We start from the raw sequence: 16,658 nt of genomic DNA on the forward strand, positions 1-16,658 counted from the left end.
TTAATTTTCTGCCCCCCCCCCCCCACCTCCCCCACCCTCGCCATTTTTTTCATTACAATGACAACAATAGTATAACTGTAAATTCCCTATTTTACGCGAGTACTTAATTCCATGCTTCCGCTTTTTGCATCAAATTACGAAAATATATAATCGCGAGCACTATCTTTTTGTTATGATTACATATAGCACAAAACTGTCTGAAAAATAAGAGCGAGATTTAAAAGTCTGCGAGGACTGCATCTCGCGATTTTACGCGGAAATTAATTCCTCGCGTTTAATAAGGAGTTTACAGTAACCGCTGCGGTATATTACACAGATTTGACTCTCGGTGATCTTAAGATAATCATATTTTCACAATATTCAATGTTTATATGGCAAGTAGAAGGACATATTTAATGTGATACAAGAATACAAATAGAACAAAATGGACTGTAAATTGTTGTAAAACACTGGTACATCAGACACAAAAAAGAATTCAATATGATAGCGCAAATTGAGCTCATATAGACATGATTTTATCATATTCTGTATTGATCTCCTTTAGGAGAAGAGCTACATACAATAAAAATAAAAATATCCAAATCCAAAGGTAAAAAAATACGTGGATTTTTTCTTTATAATAGTTACTAGGTAAACAAATCGTATCTTAGAGTGTTACGTAGATCTGACGGTGAATTTGTTGACCTTCCAGCCTCCATAATTACATCATGTAGCACCAATACCGTAGAATTCTACGGATTAAAGAAATTCCGAGTTAAATTAATTAACACTCAAATATATGTACATTGAAAATAGTTATCTTTTGCGCCCAACTTATTTTCATTGACTTGGAACCATATGTATAAGAGCTATTTAATCAATCAATTTCTCCAGAGGGTTCTTGCAATGGTAACCAACGGAAGAATATCAAACTAATAGTAGCATACTAAGTATTCAAAGGAAAGTATACAAGGTCAACTTCCAGAACCTCTATGGTGGTCCAGACATTGAGTTGTTGAGCGACACGAACAAATGTTTAATACAGTCAGCAGTTTTTCCTGCCTTGCAAAGCGAACATGGCGACAGTCCCATAGAATCCTGTTATCAACACGTTATCCTCTTTCCACTGACTTTGTCTTCCCGCTCTCTTCCCGGTAGATGTTTGGCTCACTTTTAACCATGTTTGTGGAACTTTAGCTTTTTAGAGAACACCGCGCAAAATCGGGTGAACTAATGGACGGGAAGGGGCTGTTAAATGGCGTTATACACACTGTCGTGTCGTCTGACGACTCTTTCCGTAGCTGGTTCTTTATTTCATTGCAGATTAGTCTGGGCATGGCGTCGGAACTATTATTGACATCTAGAACAGAAAGATGTCATGGTATAATGTAGCAACACCTCATTTCTTGCATGGTTTTCTGTTTCTTCACATTTTCAACTGTTCTTGTCTGTGATAACGTTACTAATCAATTTTGAAGCCTAAAACCCAATAACTTCATAAAACATGAGTGACACCAAATGGGCGTGTCTTATAGCATAAATAAAATACGGTATTGGCTGCGCCGCGTAGTGATACATAGAATGTGCTACATAAGAAATAGTGATTTAAAGTAATGTTGTTTTAAATCGTTCAAATGGGAATTAATATAAATATAAGTAATAAGGAATCATCTTTGAGTATCTTTCATAAAGCCCTTCGGGCTTTATTGTATTTGACCACGCCCCGACCGAAATTATCACCTCATGATTCCTTATTTCTCAATCATTCCCTGATTATCATAGACCAATTATATATATTACATATTTTAAAAAATGTATCATGCTGACAAAAATGCAGTGTCAGAAATATTTACCTTTGTAAAATACAATTTTACATTTTTTCGAGCATTCTGGATCCGTGTCCAAGATGCGTTTGAGCGTCAGGTAGAACCTCATGGATTGCACGTATTTCTCTCGCGTCTGCAGTCCCGTGGTAGCATTCTGTTCCATTTCAAACATCGTATGAATCACTCCAATGTACTCTCCGGCAAAAAAGTAGTCCTATAGTAAACAGAATTGGATTTAATGTTTAAGGTGGTTCAGTTTATCATAAAATGGTTTCTCAAATCAGCGGAAAACAAAATACATGTATATATCAAATAAATTCTAAATTTTTAGTCAATGGGTGGATTTGAACTCGGGGTTTGTCGTTAACACGCCCAACGCTTTAACCACGGAGCTATAATAATATTTAATCAAATCGATCAACCGATACAGTTTCACAAAGCATTTACATCACAATGCATCTGATTCCGTTGTGTACGACATAAAATTTTATATTTACATTTACCAGTGTCGTTGCCTGTGATAACACTATGCAAGCGGGGTTTGCATATCTATATTCATATATTTTATCGTACAATTTCTGAAAATCATATAAAAACGAGTAATAAGGAATCACTCTTTGATTATTATGAGGTGATAATTTCTGTTGGGGCGTGAACAAATCTATCATAAAGCCATTTGTGCTTTATTGGATTTGATCACGCCACGACCGAAATTATTACCTCATAATACTCAAAGAATGATTCCTTATTCCTTAAATAATGTTGTGGAACAAAGTCATACAAATATATGTCATACTTTTTTCAGAAATCGGTTTTGATAAAGAAGTCGTTAAAAATTATGTCATCGAATACCGGTTTTTTATCAACTCTATTCGCATTGTTCATTGCGTCACAGATAAGATAATCACAAAGGTTAGGGTTATTTCTAAAACATATATATGCAGAATGACACTAAAAGTGGTAATGAAATCCAGAAAAGTTCGTTCCAGATTGTCCCCCGTCCCATCTACCATCATTGATAGTGTAGGGACGAACACAAAACTGTTCTCAATTCACGAATATCATGATTGATTAATGTATATTTGATTAAGATTGATTCAATCTAATTTTAATAAGATCCTTCACGCTCTCGTATTTGATATGTCGCTGTGAGGATGTTGTTAGATCCTCACAGCGACATATCAAATACGAGAGCGTGAAGAATCTAATTTTAATTAGATTGAGATTGATTAAAAATTTATCAAAGATAGTTGAAACACATTACATATTGTATTCGTATAGCAGGAGCAAAGTCCTAAATATAAAAACATTAGTTACCAATTTTTTTCAGATATCAGTTTCAACAAAAGATTAGGGACACTGTATCACTAATTATGCCGTCATGTTCACCACATAACAGATACATTCATAAATATCAAATATAAATATGTAATAGTTATAGTTGTAACAATTATCAATGCACGATAATTTACGATGTGATTATGCATAGCTTCATATACCAGGTAATCCTTCGTCTTCCGTCAGATTATAACAATTAAAGGAACGAATGTATTACAACTAAGTGTGACACGGCGAAAATCACACTGTATACAGAATTATATATGCTAAGAAACGATGCATATACAAACTGTGCATGGGTCAATTTGCATGTTTAAATCAAAATACAGTGGAGCCTCAGTTATCCGGACGCCTTCGTTCCCAAGTTCAATCGTCCGGATAGATGAAGCGTCCGGATATCTGAAATGTGTCTATTGTTGTCATGAATGATAATGATAGTGTTGATACTAAGTTTTTTGCCTTTCATACCATATAGCAACACATGCTAGAGTTGTCTGTTGATATGAACGTTTTTAAGAGATAAAGAACTCTTGTTTATTTTATTATTTTGTCATGAAATATTAACCGGACAAAAATGACAAGAGGCCCATGGGCCACATCGCTCACCTGAACAGCAGTTCCTTGTAACATTACATTTCGTAGCATATGCTTTTTCTATTTTAAACATTGAACCCCTTTCTGGGGACCCAGTTATGGTCCGAGGTTTATGGTTGGCTTGAACAACATAAACAGTAACATAGGAATGAACATCAAGAAAGATAACTCTTGGTTCCACTACATTAGAGTTTACACAATTTGAGGATCCTTGCATAATAATCTCACAAACTGTAGCATTATAGTTCTCAAAAAAAACTTTTTAAAAACATTTTCAATATATCTTTCTATGTTAAACTTTGAACCCCTCTTGGGGCTACAGTATTAGTCCAGGGCTAAAGTTTTAATTATTTGGAATCTACATTATTTAAGGATGCTTGCATAGTTATCTCACAAGCTGAAGCATTATAGTTCCCTAGAAAAAGATTTTTCAACATTTTCCCTCTATATTTCTATGCTAAACTTTGAACACCTCTTGGGGCCCCAGTATTAGAATGAGGTCACAGCTTTTATAATTTCGAATCTTCACTATTTGAGGGTGCTTACGTAGTTATCTGACAAATTGATGCATTGTAGTTCTCGAAAAGAAGATTTTTAAACATTTTCCATATATACCGGTTCTTCTACATTTAACTTTAAACCCATCTTGGGTCCCTAGTATTAGTCCAGGGGCCACTATTTTAAAACTTTCGAACCTTCATTATCCAAGGTTGTATGCATGATAGTAATCTCACAAATTCAGGCATTGTAGTTCTCGAGAAGAAGATATTTTAACGTTACCTTTATATTTCTATAATAAACTTTGACCCCATCTTGGGGCCCCAGTATTGGTCCGGGGGTCACGGTTTTACCAATTAGGAATCTACATGAGCGAAGGCATAGAAATTCCACAAACTAAAACATTGTAGTTCTTGAGAAGAAAATTTTTAAACTTTTCCTTTATGTTTTTTAAAATGTTTAAATTTTGAACCCCTCTTGGTGCCCATCAATTGTTGGTGCCGGGAGTTACAGTTTTTTGAATCTACATTATTTAAGGATGTACATGTATGCATAGTAATATCCCAAACAGTTGCACTATAGTTCTTGAGAAGAAGATTTTAAAACATTTTCCTATATATGTTAAAATCTAAACCCCTACTGGGGCCCCACTTTTTGTTCAGGGGTCACGATTTTTACAATCTTCACTATATATACAACCGTTTGTGTATGTATTGGCATTTTTGGTGAAGTGGTTTTTGAGAAGAAAATTTTTAAACATTTTTCATATGTAGTTCTATGTTAAACTTTGAACCCCGCCTGGGGCTGCAGTTTTGATTTGAGGGTCACGATTTCTACAATTTAGAATCTTCATTATACATACAAGCTTTTGTGTAAATATTGGCATTTCTGGTGCAGTGGTTCTTGAGAAGAAGATTTTTTAAACATTTTCCTAAGGTATATCTATGTTAAACTTTGAACCCCGCCTGGGGCCCCAGTTTTGGTCCGAGGGTCACGATTTTTACAATTTAGAATCTTCACTATATATACAAGCTTTTGTGTAAATATTGGCATTTCTGGTGCAGTGGTTCTTGAGAAGAAGATTTTTTAAACATTTTCCTGAGGTATATCTATGTTAAATTTGAACCCCGCCTGAGGCCCCAGTTTTGGTCCGAGGGTCACGATTTTTACAATTTAGAATCTTCACTATGTATACAAGCTTATGTGTAAATATTGGCATTTCTGGTGCAGTGGTTCTTGAGAAGAAGATTTTTTAAAAAATTTCCTATGTATTTTAATGTTAAACTTTGAACCCCGCCTGGGGCCCCAGTTTTGGTCCGAGGGTCACGATTTTTACAATTTAGAATCTTCACTATATATACAAGTTTTTGTGTAAATATTGGCATTTCTGGTGCAGTGGTTCTTGAGAAGAAGATTTTTAAAACATTTTCCTATGTATTTTAATGTTAAACTTTGAACCCCGCCTGGGGCCCCAGTTTTGGTCCGAGAGTCACGATTTTTACAATTTAGAATCTTCACTATATATACAAGTTTTTGTGTAAATATTGGCATTTCTGGTGCAGTGGTTCTTGAGAAGAAGATTTTTAAATACATGCACCCTATACTTACTGTTTCGCAATTATCTCCCTTTTGAAAAGGGCTGTGCCCTTTAATTTTACAATTTATAACCCCCTTTCCATAAGGATGCTTTGTACCAAATTTGGTTAAATTTGGCCCAGTGGTTTTTGAGAAGAAGTTGAAAATGTGAAAAGTTTACAGACGGACGGACAGACAGACAGACGGACGGACGGACGGACGGACGACGGACAACGGGTGATCAGAAAAGCTCACTTGAACCTTCGGTTCAGGTGAGCTAATAACCGAATCTAGCTAAATTCTTTGTCTCCAAGTGTGATATGTGTGTGATACACTGTTGTTCGCAATTTTCCAATTTTTGAAAGTGATTTGGGAAGTCAGTGTGTTTATACAAGCTATATAGCTACTCATGAGGGTCTGGCCCGTAAAAAAGGTGTGAAACTTAATTGACAGGGGTAATCTTTTGTACTGAGTAGGGTATCATTAAATTTTACCGTCCGGTTAAATGAAGCAAGATTAGTAGTAAATCAGTGTTTTGTGGTAAAAACAGACCGTCCGGATCCGGAACACGAAATTCCGGATAAATGAGACAAAATAACGTATAAAAAATCTGTTCCCAAATAATATCGTCCGTAAACTGAAGCGTCCGGTTATCTGGCGTCCGGATATCTGAGGCCCCACTGTATTATACAATTATTGCATGATGGTGAGGGGGATATTAAAGATTTATTCCTCCAGGAAAAATCTTGTATCTCGAGGGCAACGCCCAAGGAGAATTTGATTTTTCTATAGGGGAATAAATCTTCTCATCTCCCGAACCTTCATGCAATGACTTGTTTATTAGAGCTCTATATCGAACCACACGTGATAATTTAGAGTACATCTGGTTCTAATATTTTTTCAACTATTTTAAAAGCAATAACGCAGTGAATGTTTACCGGTTTCTATATATGTTAGTTTCTAATATCAAACGAGTTAAAGCAATTTTTTTTCTTTAGAATTAATCATTTGTTTATATACATGGTATGCCCATCCTCGGTATTTTTAAATTAAAGGCATTGAATGAAAATTCACGTGGCTTTCGAAGGGGTGGATATGATGAAAAATATGACGATGCCAGGGAAGTATGAAATTTTATTCCCTGACACATGACTGTCTAGAACCAATCAGATAACGCGTTACAAAGAATATATAATAATACAGGTTAGCGAGGACTTCTAAAACCATGTACAATCATCATAGTTAAAGAAATATCGATAAAATTTATATCTAAATATTATTCACGACATACTACCTTGAGAAACCAAGAATATTGATACTTCAGAGTAGAGGATGTAATTATACATGTCTGCTGAGCAATCTTTTTTAATATTATTTTTTTAAAATAAATGCCGGTGTTTAATTAATGCACAAATCGTAAAAAGCAGGATATATGGGAGAGAAAAACCCTGAATAATTTCATTCTCTACAAGTAAAGAATTGATAACAATTTTCTTGATGTAATTTGATGAGACAATTCGAACACTCGCCTCGCCATTGTCGTCCGTCACGCTATATATAGTGTTCTTGTACTGACGTTCTATGATGCCGGCTCTGTCTTTGGTAATGATCGGCAGATGGCCTCGATGTTTGATGAGGGAACTCTCGTCTGCTATAGAGTCTCGACATCGGCAGCTCTGGGGGAAGAAAAGAAATAGCTTCTCACTCATCCTTCCTTCTGCGTTGTTCACTCTTCGCCATTGTCTCACTGTCTTATCTAAGTCTGAAAGTAAATGGCAATCAATGTAACTTACTTACATTATAGTCTAACAAGTGAAAAGCTGTCAATGTGACAGCAAACCGGGTTTTCTTTTATGTAAACTGTATCCATAATCCATGTCAACCCGTATCCAGTGAAATGGAGTACCCTACATGTTTATGCAACATTTTGCCAAAAAATGACTAAGTTCAAAAGCTAGTATTTTTTCATAAATAATCGGAAATCAAAATCCTAGCAATATGCACACCTCTGATATATGTACAATTGTTCTGCAAAAGAACAACTTCTTATCTTGAGAACTGTAGGAGGAGTTATCCGTATAATGAGGGTACCCTATATGCAATATTTTGCCAAAAAATGACTAAGTTCAAAAGTTGGTATTTTTTTCATAAATTATCGGAAATCAAAATCCTAGCAATATGCATACCTCTGATATATGTACAATTGATCTGCAAAAGAACAACTTCCTATCTTGAGAACTATAGGAGGAATTATCCGTACAATGAGGGTACCCTATATGCAATATTTTGCCAAAAAATGACTAAGTTCAAAAGCTGGTATTTTTTCGATAAATTATCAGAAATCAAAATCCTAGCAATATGCACACCTCTGATATATGTACAATTAATCTGCAAAAGAACAACTTCCTATCTTGAGAACTGTAGGAGGAGTTATCCGTACAATGAGGGTACCCTATATGCAACATTTTGTTAAAAAATGACGAAGTTCAAAAGCTGGTATTTTTTCGATAAATTATCGGAAATCAAAATCCTAGCAATATGCACACCTCTGATATATGTACAATTGATCTGCAAAAGAACAACTTCCTATCTTGAGAACTGTAGGAGGAGTTATCCGTACAATGAGGGTACCCTATATGCAACATTTTGCCAAAAAATGACTAAGTTCAAAAGCTGGTATTTTTTTGATAAATTATCGGAATTCAAAATCCTAGCAATATGCACACCTCTGATATATGTACAATTGATCTGCAAAAGAACAACTTCCTATCTTGAAAACTGTAGGAGGAGTTATCCGTACAATGAAGGTACCCTTTTGGCAGCCGCCCGCCCGCCCGCCCGCCCGCCCGCCATTTTCACCATTTTAATAACCGGATTTTTCCGTTGGAAAACCCGGTTAAAAATGCGTCATCTGAATAAAGTAAGGCAGACACGTGACACGGCCAACAATACCATACAACTGACATATTCGGAAGCCTCGTTATTTTCCCATATAAGATATGAACGATGCTGTCCATAGTGAAATTATTTTTTTGGAGGATGATACTCTAGAGATAAAAATGAAACATTATATTTCCCCTAAAATAAGTGTATTCAGTACAGTAGGAAAGGCAACTGCACATTTTCCTTGTGCCAGATGTAGAGTTGCATTGGGTTTTTGTTGTGGACTTTGAGGAGTTGAAAGGGGAGAGGGGGAAGTAAAGCCATAGAAATTCTGCACAGAGACCATTTAACGTTATATACTGTGTGAAGAAGCATATAAACCTGGTAAAATGATCTTGAGGTAGCCATAATAGTATCCCCAAGCAAAACCGTGAGCCAGGTTACCAACAGGTAATAGACTTTCCCAGGTATCCTCTGGTTCTACGAACAAATCAGGAAAAATATCATCATAGAATAATGAAAACAAACAAACACAAAATAGATAACCTTTTTCAGTCACTTCTAACTTTAAGTAAAAATTAAAGAATTAAGGATTAATTCAAATTTAAGGAATTCTTTCTTAGAATTTCAAATAATAGAAACAAAATACTCTAGGGTACAAATTGAATTTTACATTTATCATGGTTATAGAACAACATACTACTGATGGCCTGAATGATATCATCTGTGTTCCTAAAGTCGTCCATGAGTTCTATGCAGGTCAAAGGTCGAAGTGGTGGCGGGAGATCGTCGACCTTGACCCCGCCCAGTAATACGGGAACGAGGCAGACGTTGTTACGTTGGTGCGAGTCATCCACGGCCATCAGCATTTCAAACTTGCTCCACTCACTTTGTAACGAGGCCGGGGAGATTACTAGAATTACATTTTTCGAACTAAAACAAAAAAGTAATTCAAATTAAGAACTGGTACCTTACAAAGTCTTATCTTCACAAAGACCTCGTCAAATTAGTCTTTCGTGTTAAGCGAATTTTTTTGCTATCATTACAAATCAGTATGTTAAACAGACATGTTATGTAAACAAAAATACTAATGTATGATTACATACTGACAAAGGTAAAAAACATGTAAAACATACATGTAAACAAAAATACTAATGTATGTGTACGTAATGAACTATTACTAGGGTTTACACAAGAATGCAAATTAAGCAATTAGAATGTTCACAAGCTATTTACAAAACCGCTGAAATAAGTGCATCAAACCTCCCTTCCCATCCCCACCCCCAATAAAAAAATGCCAAAAAGCCCCCCCCCCCCTCCCCGGTTTTTATATATAACACATGTGGTGCAATGCAATCCATAATATCTGTGACGGAAAATTTTGTGGATATTAAGAAAAAATACAAAAAGGGTCAAATTGAAATACCAATGGATAGCGTCAACAACTACATCAGACGTGCATTCTCCCGGAAGAAAATCTCTCTCTGCAAAACAGCAGGTAAAACCACGGCTCTCCACGGAGTCCAGAATCGTTCGAGCGTGACTGGTGTCTGCGTCTGCGCAGTAGGAAATGAAGGCGTGGTACACGTGGGGATGACGTAAGACCGGTACAGACATGGTCAGTGACGTCACAGGCGTATCTAATGGAGTGGAACACAGATTTGAATAACAGAAATTGCATGGTCTGAATGTTATATAGTTTAGTTACGAAATACGGTCAAAATGTAGTTATAAATTGTATAGAACCATTTTAACAAGGCCTTGGACTTTCCGTAGGACATAGTTATCTATATCTTGCGTCAAAACAATTTAAAAATGACTCTGGTTTCAAGCGAAATATACACAGATTGCATGGTCTTAGCTCAAAAGCCAGACAAATCTTGTTGATGTCAAAGAGCCATGGCTGAGTGGTAAGAAATGAAATAGACAGGCCTACGTCACATTGCTGTTTGACACAACTACCCAAAGTCCAAGCTCTTGTTAAAATGGTTCTAATGTATTCATGATGTGTCGATTGTTTTCTTGTTCAATACAAATTTTAAAAATTTTACAAACATAATACAGTTATTATTATTACTGCAGCTGATAAACCCCTCAAAAACTACACATTTTAAGAAATGTGTTAGAACTCACTCTTATTATTTACGGAATTTATATCTACCCTACCTGATAAAAAACTGTGTGCGCCATTTTTCTCCATAAAGAAATTAATGTTCAAATATTATATTGTAAGGGAAAACACAATTACATATTATATCGAACGACATATAATTAATGATACAAAAAATACTTAAATAATTAGCAAAACAATCTAGATCCGGTCTTAACTAATTTGTTACAAATAAGCAGTGTCATATACATATGTACTTCACAATTGTTCATCTATTATTTCGGTTCATTCTAATTTAAATCAATTAAGGACAGATCATTAAAGCTGCCTAAAGTACCATCCACGGGAAATGAACACTTTGGTATATGATTCGTGCTATATAGCGTCCAATAGCGTCCTTAATTAGTTGGGGAAACTTCAGTCTCTATATAACTTCAAAACATTCAACACTCAGTTTATCAACAGAACATATCTACATGGTAGAGAAAGCAAAAAATAAAAACCAGCCGTGTGATGTTGTTTACATCTAGAGAGATGGGTTAAAATGGCTTCCACGATGTGGTGCTTGGTCTGGACTAGTGACCCCCTACCCTCCCACCCCCGTAAGAAAAAAACCCCCCTATAACTCCCGGTTTTTTTTGGCCCCTGCTATATTCAGTACAGTTGTATATATATATATACACTAGTATAATATGGTAGATGCAGATCTGTAGCCCCCAGTCTGGAAAAATTCGAATGGACGATCTGGGACATTCGATTTTTTTTTTTTAGACCGGGGGCTACCATCTTCGCTAGCCAAGGGTTTCGGTCCACTTTGCTCCCCATAAACCCTTGCGGAGAATGGGGAAAACCACGCCGCGTCATCTGTGTATAGTTGAAAAACTCTTAGATATGCACTGATGCACTTAAAAAAAATTATGTTTGTCGTCACCTATATATATCAATATATGCATGCATGCCATTTTTTAACAAATAAGACAATGAACTTTGCAGGCTAGTATCATTTTAATACTGAGATAAAAAATTAGAAAATATTTAGCCTGATATGGACATGTCCAGATCGGGCGCCTGTAAAGTGCGAAACGAAATCGAAACGAAACGAAACGAAACGAAACCAATGGAAACGAAACGAAACCAATCGAAACGAAACGAAACCAATCGAAACGAAACGAAATCAAACGAAACGAAACCAAAAATCAAACGAAACGAAACGGAATTTAAACAAAACTAATATCATTTTTGACTACATAAAAGTGAAAATAAATTCATTGAAATAAATCTTTGAACCATAAAATATAACTACCTGTATGTTTCAGATTGCCGCTGTAAATTTTTAAGCCGATTATCCGAAATTTGCAAAAATTATATAATTATGTAAATAAGTGATGTACATTCCTATACCTTTTAATGTTTCTAATTTGTTTCATTAAATTATATACAGACGTTTAGAGAGAGAGAGAGAGAGAGAGAGAGAGAGAGAGAGAGAGAGAGATGCCTTAAAACTTATCAGCGACATCACATAGCAAAGTATATATACGCAAGTTTTGGGAGAGAGAGAGAGAGAGAAAGAAAGAGAGATAGAGATATGATGATGATACTGAAGGGGACATTCTAACAACAATTTTTTTCTATCGATTTGAAATATTGTAAAAATGAAACGATCGAATACAATGTGATTTATAGCATACTGGTTGGTTACCAGTTTCTAACATATAATAAGAAAGTATAGCATGAATTTGGACGTCGTTATTAGACAAAATTAACGTGCAATATAAAGATGTTTTTACCTGTTTTTAACCTTAAATCAAACATGATACCTGTTTTTAACATTAAATCAAACATGATACCCTCTTTCTCCCCCTTTCACACGCACGCACAATGTATTTGAATCATTTTTACAATATTTCATATCGATATAAAAAAAATCGTGTAGTTGGAATGTCTCCGTAAATACTGTAAACGCACTATATTTCGGGTGTACAATATTTGGCGGAATATCATTTTTCAACAAGTTAGCATGGATCTGAATTAGCGCATTTCTGAATTTACCTTTTTATCTACTTATAGATTTTACATTTGGCAGTGTACTTTTGCGGACGCCGTATTCCGCCAAAAACACAAAATAGATTACATAGACAAAGGGTTAAAGACAGTTTTTTTAATACGTTTACAGTATAATCATCTTTATATTGCAAGTTAATTTTGTCAAATTACGACGTCCAAATTCATGCTATACATATTACAACAATTCTTATTATATGTTAGAAACTGGTAACCAACTAGTATGCTCTAAATCACATTGTATTCGATCGTTTCATTTTTACAATATTTCAAATCGATAGAAAGAAAATTGATGTTAGAATGTCCCCTTTAGTATTTCGTTTCGTTTCGATTGGTTTCGTTTCGTTTCGATTGGTTTCGTTTCGTTTCGTTCGATTTCGTTTCGTTTCGTTTCGTTTCGATTTCGTTTCGCACTTTACAGGCGCCCCCTTAATCTACAGACATTTTATCAACAGGTAAAACTTGCTGGCTTAAATCACTAACCTGGAGCAGAGAATTTAAACTCCGAAATTCCAGAAAGTTCTGTATCCAAATAAACTCGACAATGTTTTTCAAATTGTGTTGAATTGATTCTCATCACATCAATCAAGATTAAAAATTCTTACAGATAAAGCAGAAGGATGTATAAACCACTTAAGTATCGACGTAAATATGCAAACGAGATACACATGATTAAAGTGAAAGTAGAAAAATTATGCAATGGTGTGTGAGTGGGGAGTGCTTTATGGGTGATGGGTGATGTCAAAACTGATATCACTAATTCCAATATTTTACTGTGTTTTATTGTTTTAAAGACATAACTACAGTATATACACTGTAACATTTAAAACTCTATCCCGGATATCATAAATCATACTATGTAACTAAAAATATATTCTGACACTCCCAGGCACTCAGAAATCTGGGGCTGTTCTATGACACCAATTTTGTAGACTTTCCAAGTTATGTGTTTTTATGTTTTCTAAAAGGTATTAAAAATTAGAATGTTGACATGCACATCTATATAACTGCATGCATGATTTTTATAATATAATCACATGCAGGCATATAGCATCGATTATGAAAAGGGGAAGGCAGACTTTCAAAATTTTGACAAGCAACTCCCTTCCCCCTTAAAAAAACCCCAAATAAAATAGCCCCCAAAGAAAAACTCGTTCGCCAATTGTCAAAACCCTTCCCCGTAAAGGGGGTGGGTAGGTGGGATGTAAATATGAAAAATTTCTCTCTTACTTCGATCCTTTATCAGCTTGTATTTTCTGTTTACGTTTAGCTTCTTTCAGAGTTCTGTATGAACTTGAACAAATACCCTGTGTTGTTGCTATTATGCAACCTGGTGCTGATCTCCCCCCATATACCCTCTTCATGATTTTAATATAGTATCTAAAGGTAAATATACGGTCTAATATAAGGTCACAGATTCGGTGGCGTAGCTGCCGTTAGGCACTTAAGGCACGTGCCTACACATTATTTTAAGACCAAAAATTAAAAATGTTAATATGTCACATTTAATTTAAGAGTACAATAAAATACCAGATATCTGTCTTTTCTCTATTTCAAGACTGATTGGTTGAGGTCACAAATGCGATCTTAACGATCATAGACAAATTTGCGGCTTCGTGAAACCTCATATACAAATATGTACTAGTAATTAAAAAACAAAGCAATGTATTTGTTTTCTAATTAAAATTTAAAATAACCATTGCAACTGTTTTTGAATTGTGACATTCAATTACAAAGTCCTAATGTTTAATTAAATCCTTCTCCGTGCCATGACGGGTCGGTGCTTATCTCCGGTGGTGCTATGCGGGTGAGAGTCAATGACAATGTACTCTATCAGTTTGTAGACAATTTTGTAGACTGAAGATCTGCTGCGTCTTTCTGGAGCACAGGGATTCTACATTAATTTACAGCTTTACCTCAAATCTATAAAATTCTTCATGCAATTTACTACTGATATCGTCTGTTCACTTGCCTCGGATATTCTTTTAAACACCATCACCAGTCCCGTAAATTCATGTGGTGCCTCAGACTTTCAACGAAACACGCTACCGACCTCGGAAACTCAAGTATGTTGAATTTACATCGAGATCGATAGTCGCCATTTTTACATGTAAACAAAGGAGGTATAGAATAGGGTACTTTTTATTATTATATCCTATAACCAGGCACTATAACCAGGATGTGCGCATGCGTGAACCAACTTTCCATCGGGATCGGTAAACGATTGGGAGGAAATTCGAAAGCTATTTGGAGGAACTTCGAACTGATATATGTGCAATTTAAAAATGCGATTTTTATATGAAAAATATGATCAGAAGTGATAAAAATGTTAGGTACATTAGATTTTACACCAAAAAATTAAATAAACAATTGAGAGAACAATCAAAATCAATGTTACAGGAAAACAACAGGCACTTAGCATCGGAGGGGGGTTGGGGGTTGGAATGGGGGCAGGGACAGGGGGACGGGACTGCCCCCCTCCAGCACACGTTTTCTCGCAGCAAATATTTTTCTTGAATTAACTTATAAAAAAGTAAATTAACATACAGTTGCAACCCCCCCCCCCCCCCCAATGTTTTTGGGACCATGTAAAATTTGAAATGAAAGAGAGGAAATAAACTGTGAAATTGAAGTTAAAGGTACACTTAGCCCCCTACTCCCACGGATTAGGATTTTCAATTATTTAAAAAGTATTTAAATTGAGTTAGGGTTTTTTTCAAGGCAAGATTGGATGAGTCTGCCCTCAACCCACTTTGCTACGATGCTAGGTGCCTGAACAAAATATCATGGTTTCATTACATACATGTATGCTAGTATAAAGACTTTATGTAAACCAATATTATCTCGTGCATTGTTCCATTCACCAGGTTCTACAAACACCTTAGTCCAAAATAAATAAAAAATCCAAGACTAGGAGGGGAAGAAAGAAGAAATCTATTTTCCTTTTTTTTTTTTACTCAGGAGCTATTTTGTTGGGGGGGGGGGGGATTAGGGGTGAACAGGTCACTGACCCCTTGTAGATCTACCCATGACCTATCACCAGGGTCTGTATACACATAACCAGGGTCAGTATACCCATCACCAGGGTCTCCAGGGTCAGAGTACGTATCACCAGAGTCTGTGTGCCCATCACCAGGGTCTGTACACCCATAACCAGGCCTAGTATACCCATCACCAGGGTCTCCATACCTATCACCAGGGTCAGAGTACGTATCTCCAGAGTCTGTGTGCCCATCACCAGAGTCTGTACACCCATAACCAGGGTCAGTATACCCATCACCAGGGTCTCCATACCTATCACCAGGGTCAGAGTACGTATCTCCAGAGTCTGTGTGCCCTTCACCAGAGTCTGTACACCCATAACCAGGGCCAGTATACCCATCACCAGGGTCATCATACCAATCACCAGGGTCAGAGTACGTATCACCAGAGTCTGTGTGCCCATCACCAGAGTCAGTACACCCATAACCAGGGCCAGTATGCCCATCACCAGGGTCTATATACTTATCACCAGGAATAGTTTACGAATCAATAGGGTCTGTGTGCCCATCATTAGGGTCAGTATATCTATGACAACAGTCAGTGCACTTATCATCAGGGTTTGTACATCCATTACTTTGATCAGTAGACTTTCACCAGGATAACTGTACCTATTACCTATCACCAGAGTTAGTTTACCTAACGGCCGTGTCAGTGTACGCATCCGTGGGTCTGAGGGCCCATCTCCAATGTCAGTATACCTATCACAAGAGTCAGTACATTTATCACCAGTATATCTATCACATTCTCTATCA

General features: G+C 36.1%; 1 protein-coding gene across 4 annotated transcripts; it reads right to left on the minus strand.

Moving 5' to 3' along the window:
- Window positions 1-60: 60 nt before the first annotated feature.
- LOC128181589 (stimulator of interferon genes protein) lies at window positions 61-14,988 on the minus strand. Of its 4 annotated transcripts, none has more exons than XM_052850049.1 (7): window positions 14,837-14,988; window positions 10,120-10,333; window positions 9,394-9,626; window positions 9,075-9,173; window positions 7,340-7,572; window positions 1,833-2,019; window positions 61-1,339 (listed from the first exon to the last, which is right to left on the minus strand). In XM_052850049.1, exons 2-7 carry the CDS (start codon window positions 10,308-10,310, stop codon window positions 1,173-1,175), a joined length of 1,110 nt encoding a protein of 369 aa, XP_052706009.1. In that variant the 5' UTR covers window positions 10,311-10,333; window positions 14,837-14,988; the 3' UTR covers window positions 61-1,172. The 4 variants fall into 4 exon arrangements, with proteins under 4 accessions (XP_052706009.1, XP_052706008.1, XP_052706006.1 ...); XM_052850048.1 differs by lacking the exon at window positions 14,837-14,988 and adding an exon at window positions 14,562-14,737; XM_052850046.1 differs by lacking the exon at window positions 14,837-14,988 and adding an exon at window positions 13,348-13,923.
- Window positions 14,989-16,658: the final 1,670 nt, after the last annotated feature.

This window comes from Crassostrea angulata, chromosome 4 (genome assembly GCF_025612915.1).
Source record: "Crassostrea angulata isolate pt1a10 chromosome 4, ASM2561291v2, whole genome shotgun sequence".
Classification (NCBI taxonomy): domain Eukaryota; kingdom Metazoa; phylum Mollusca; class Bivalvia; order Ostreida; family Ostreidae; genus Magallana; species Magallana angulata.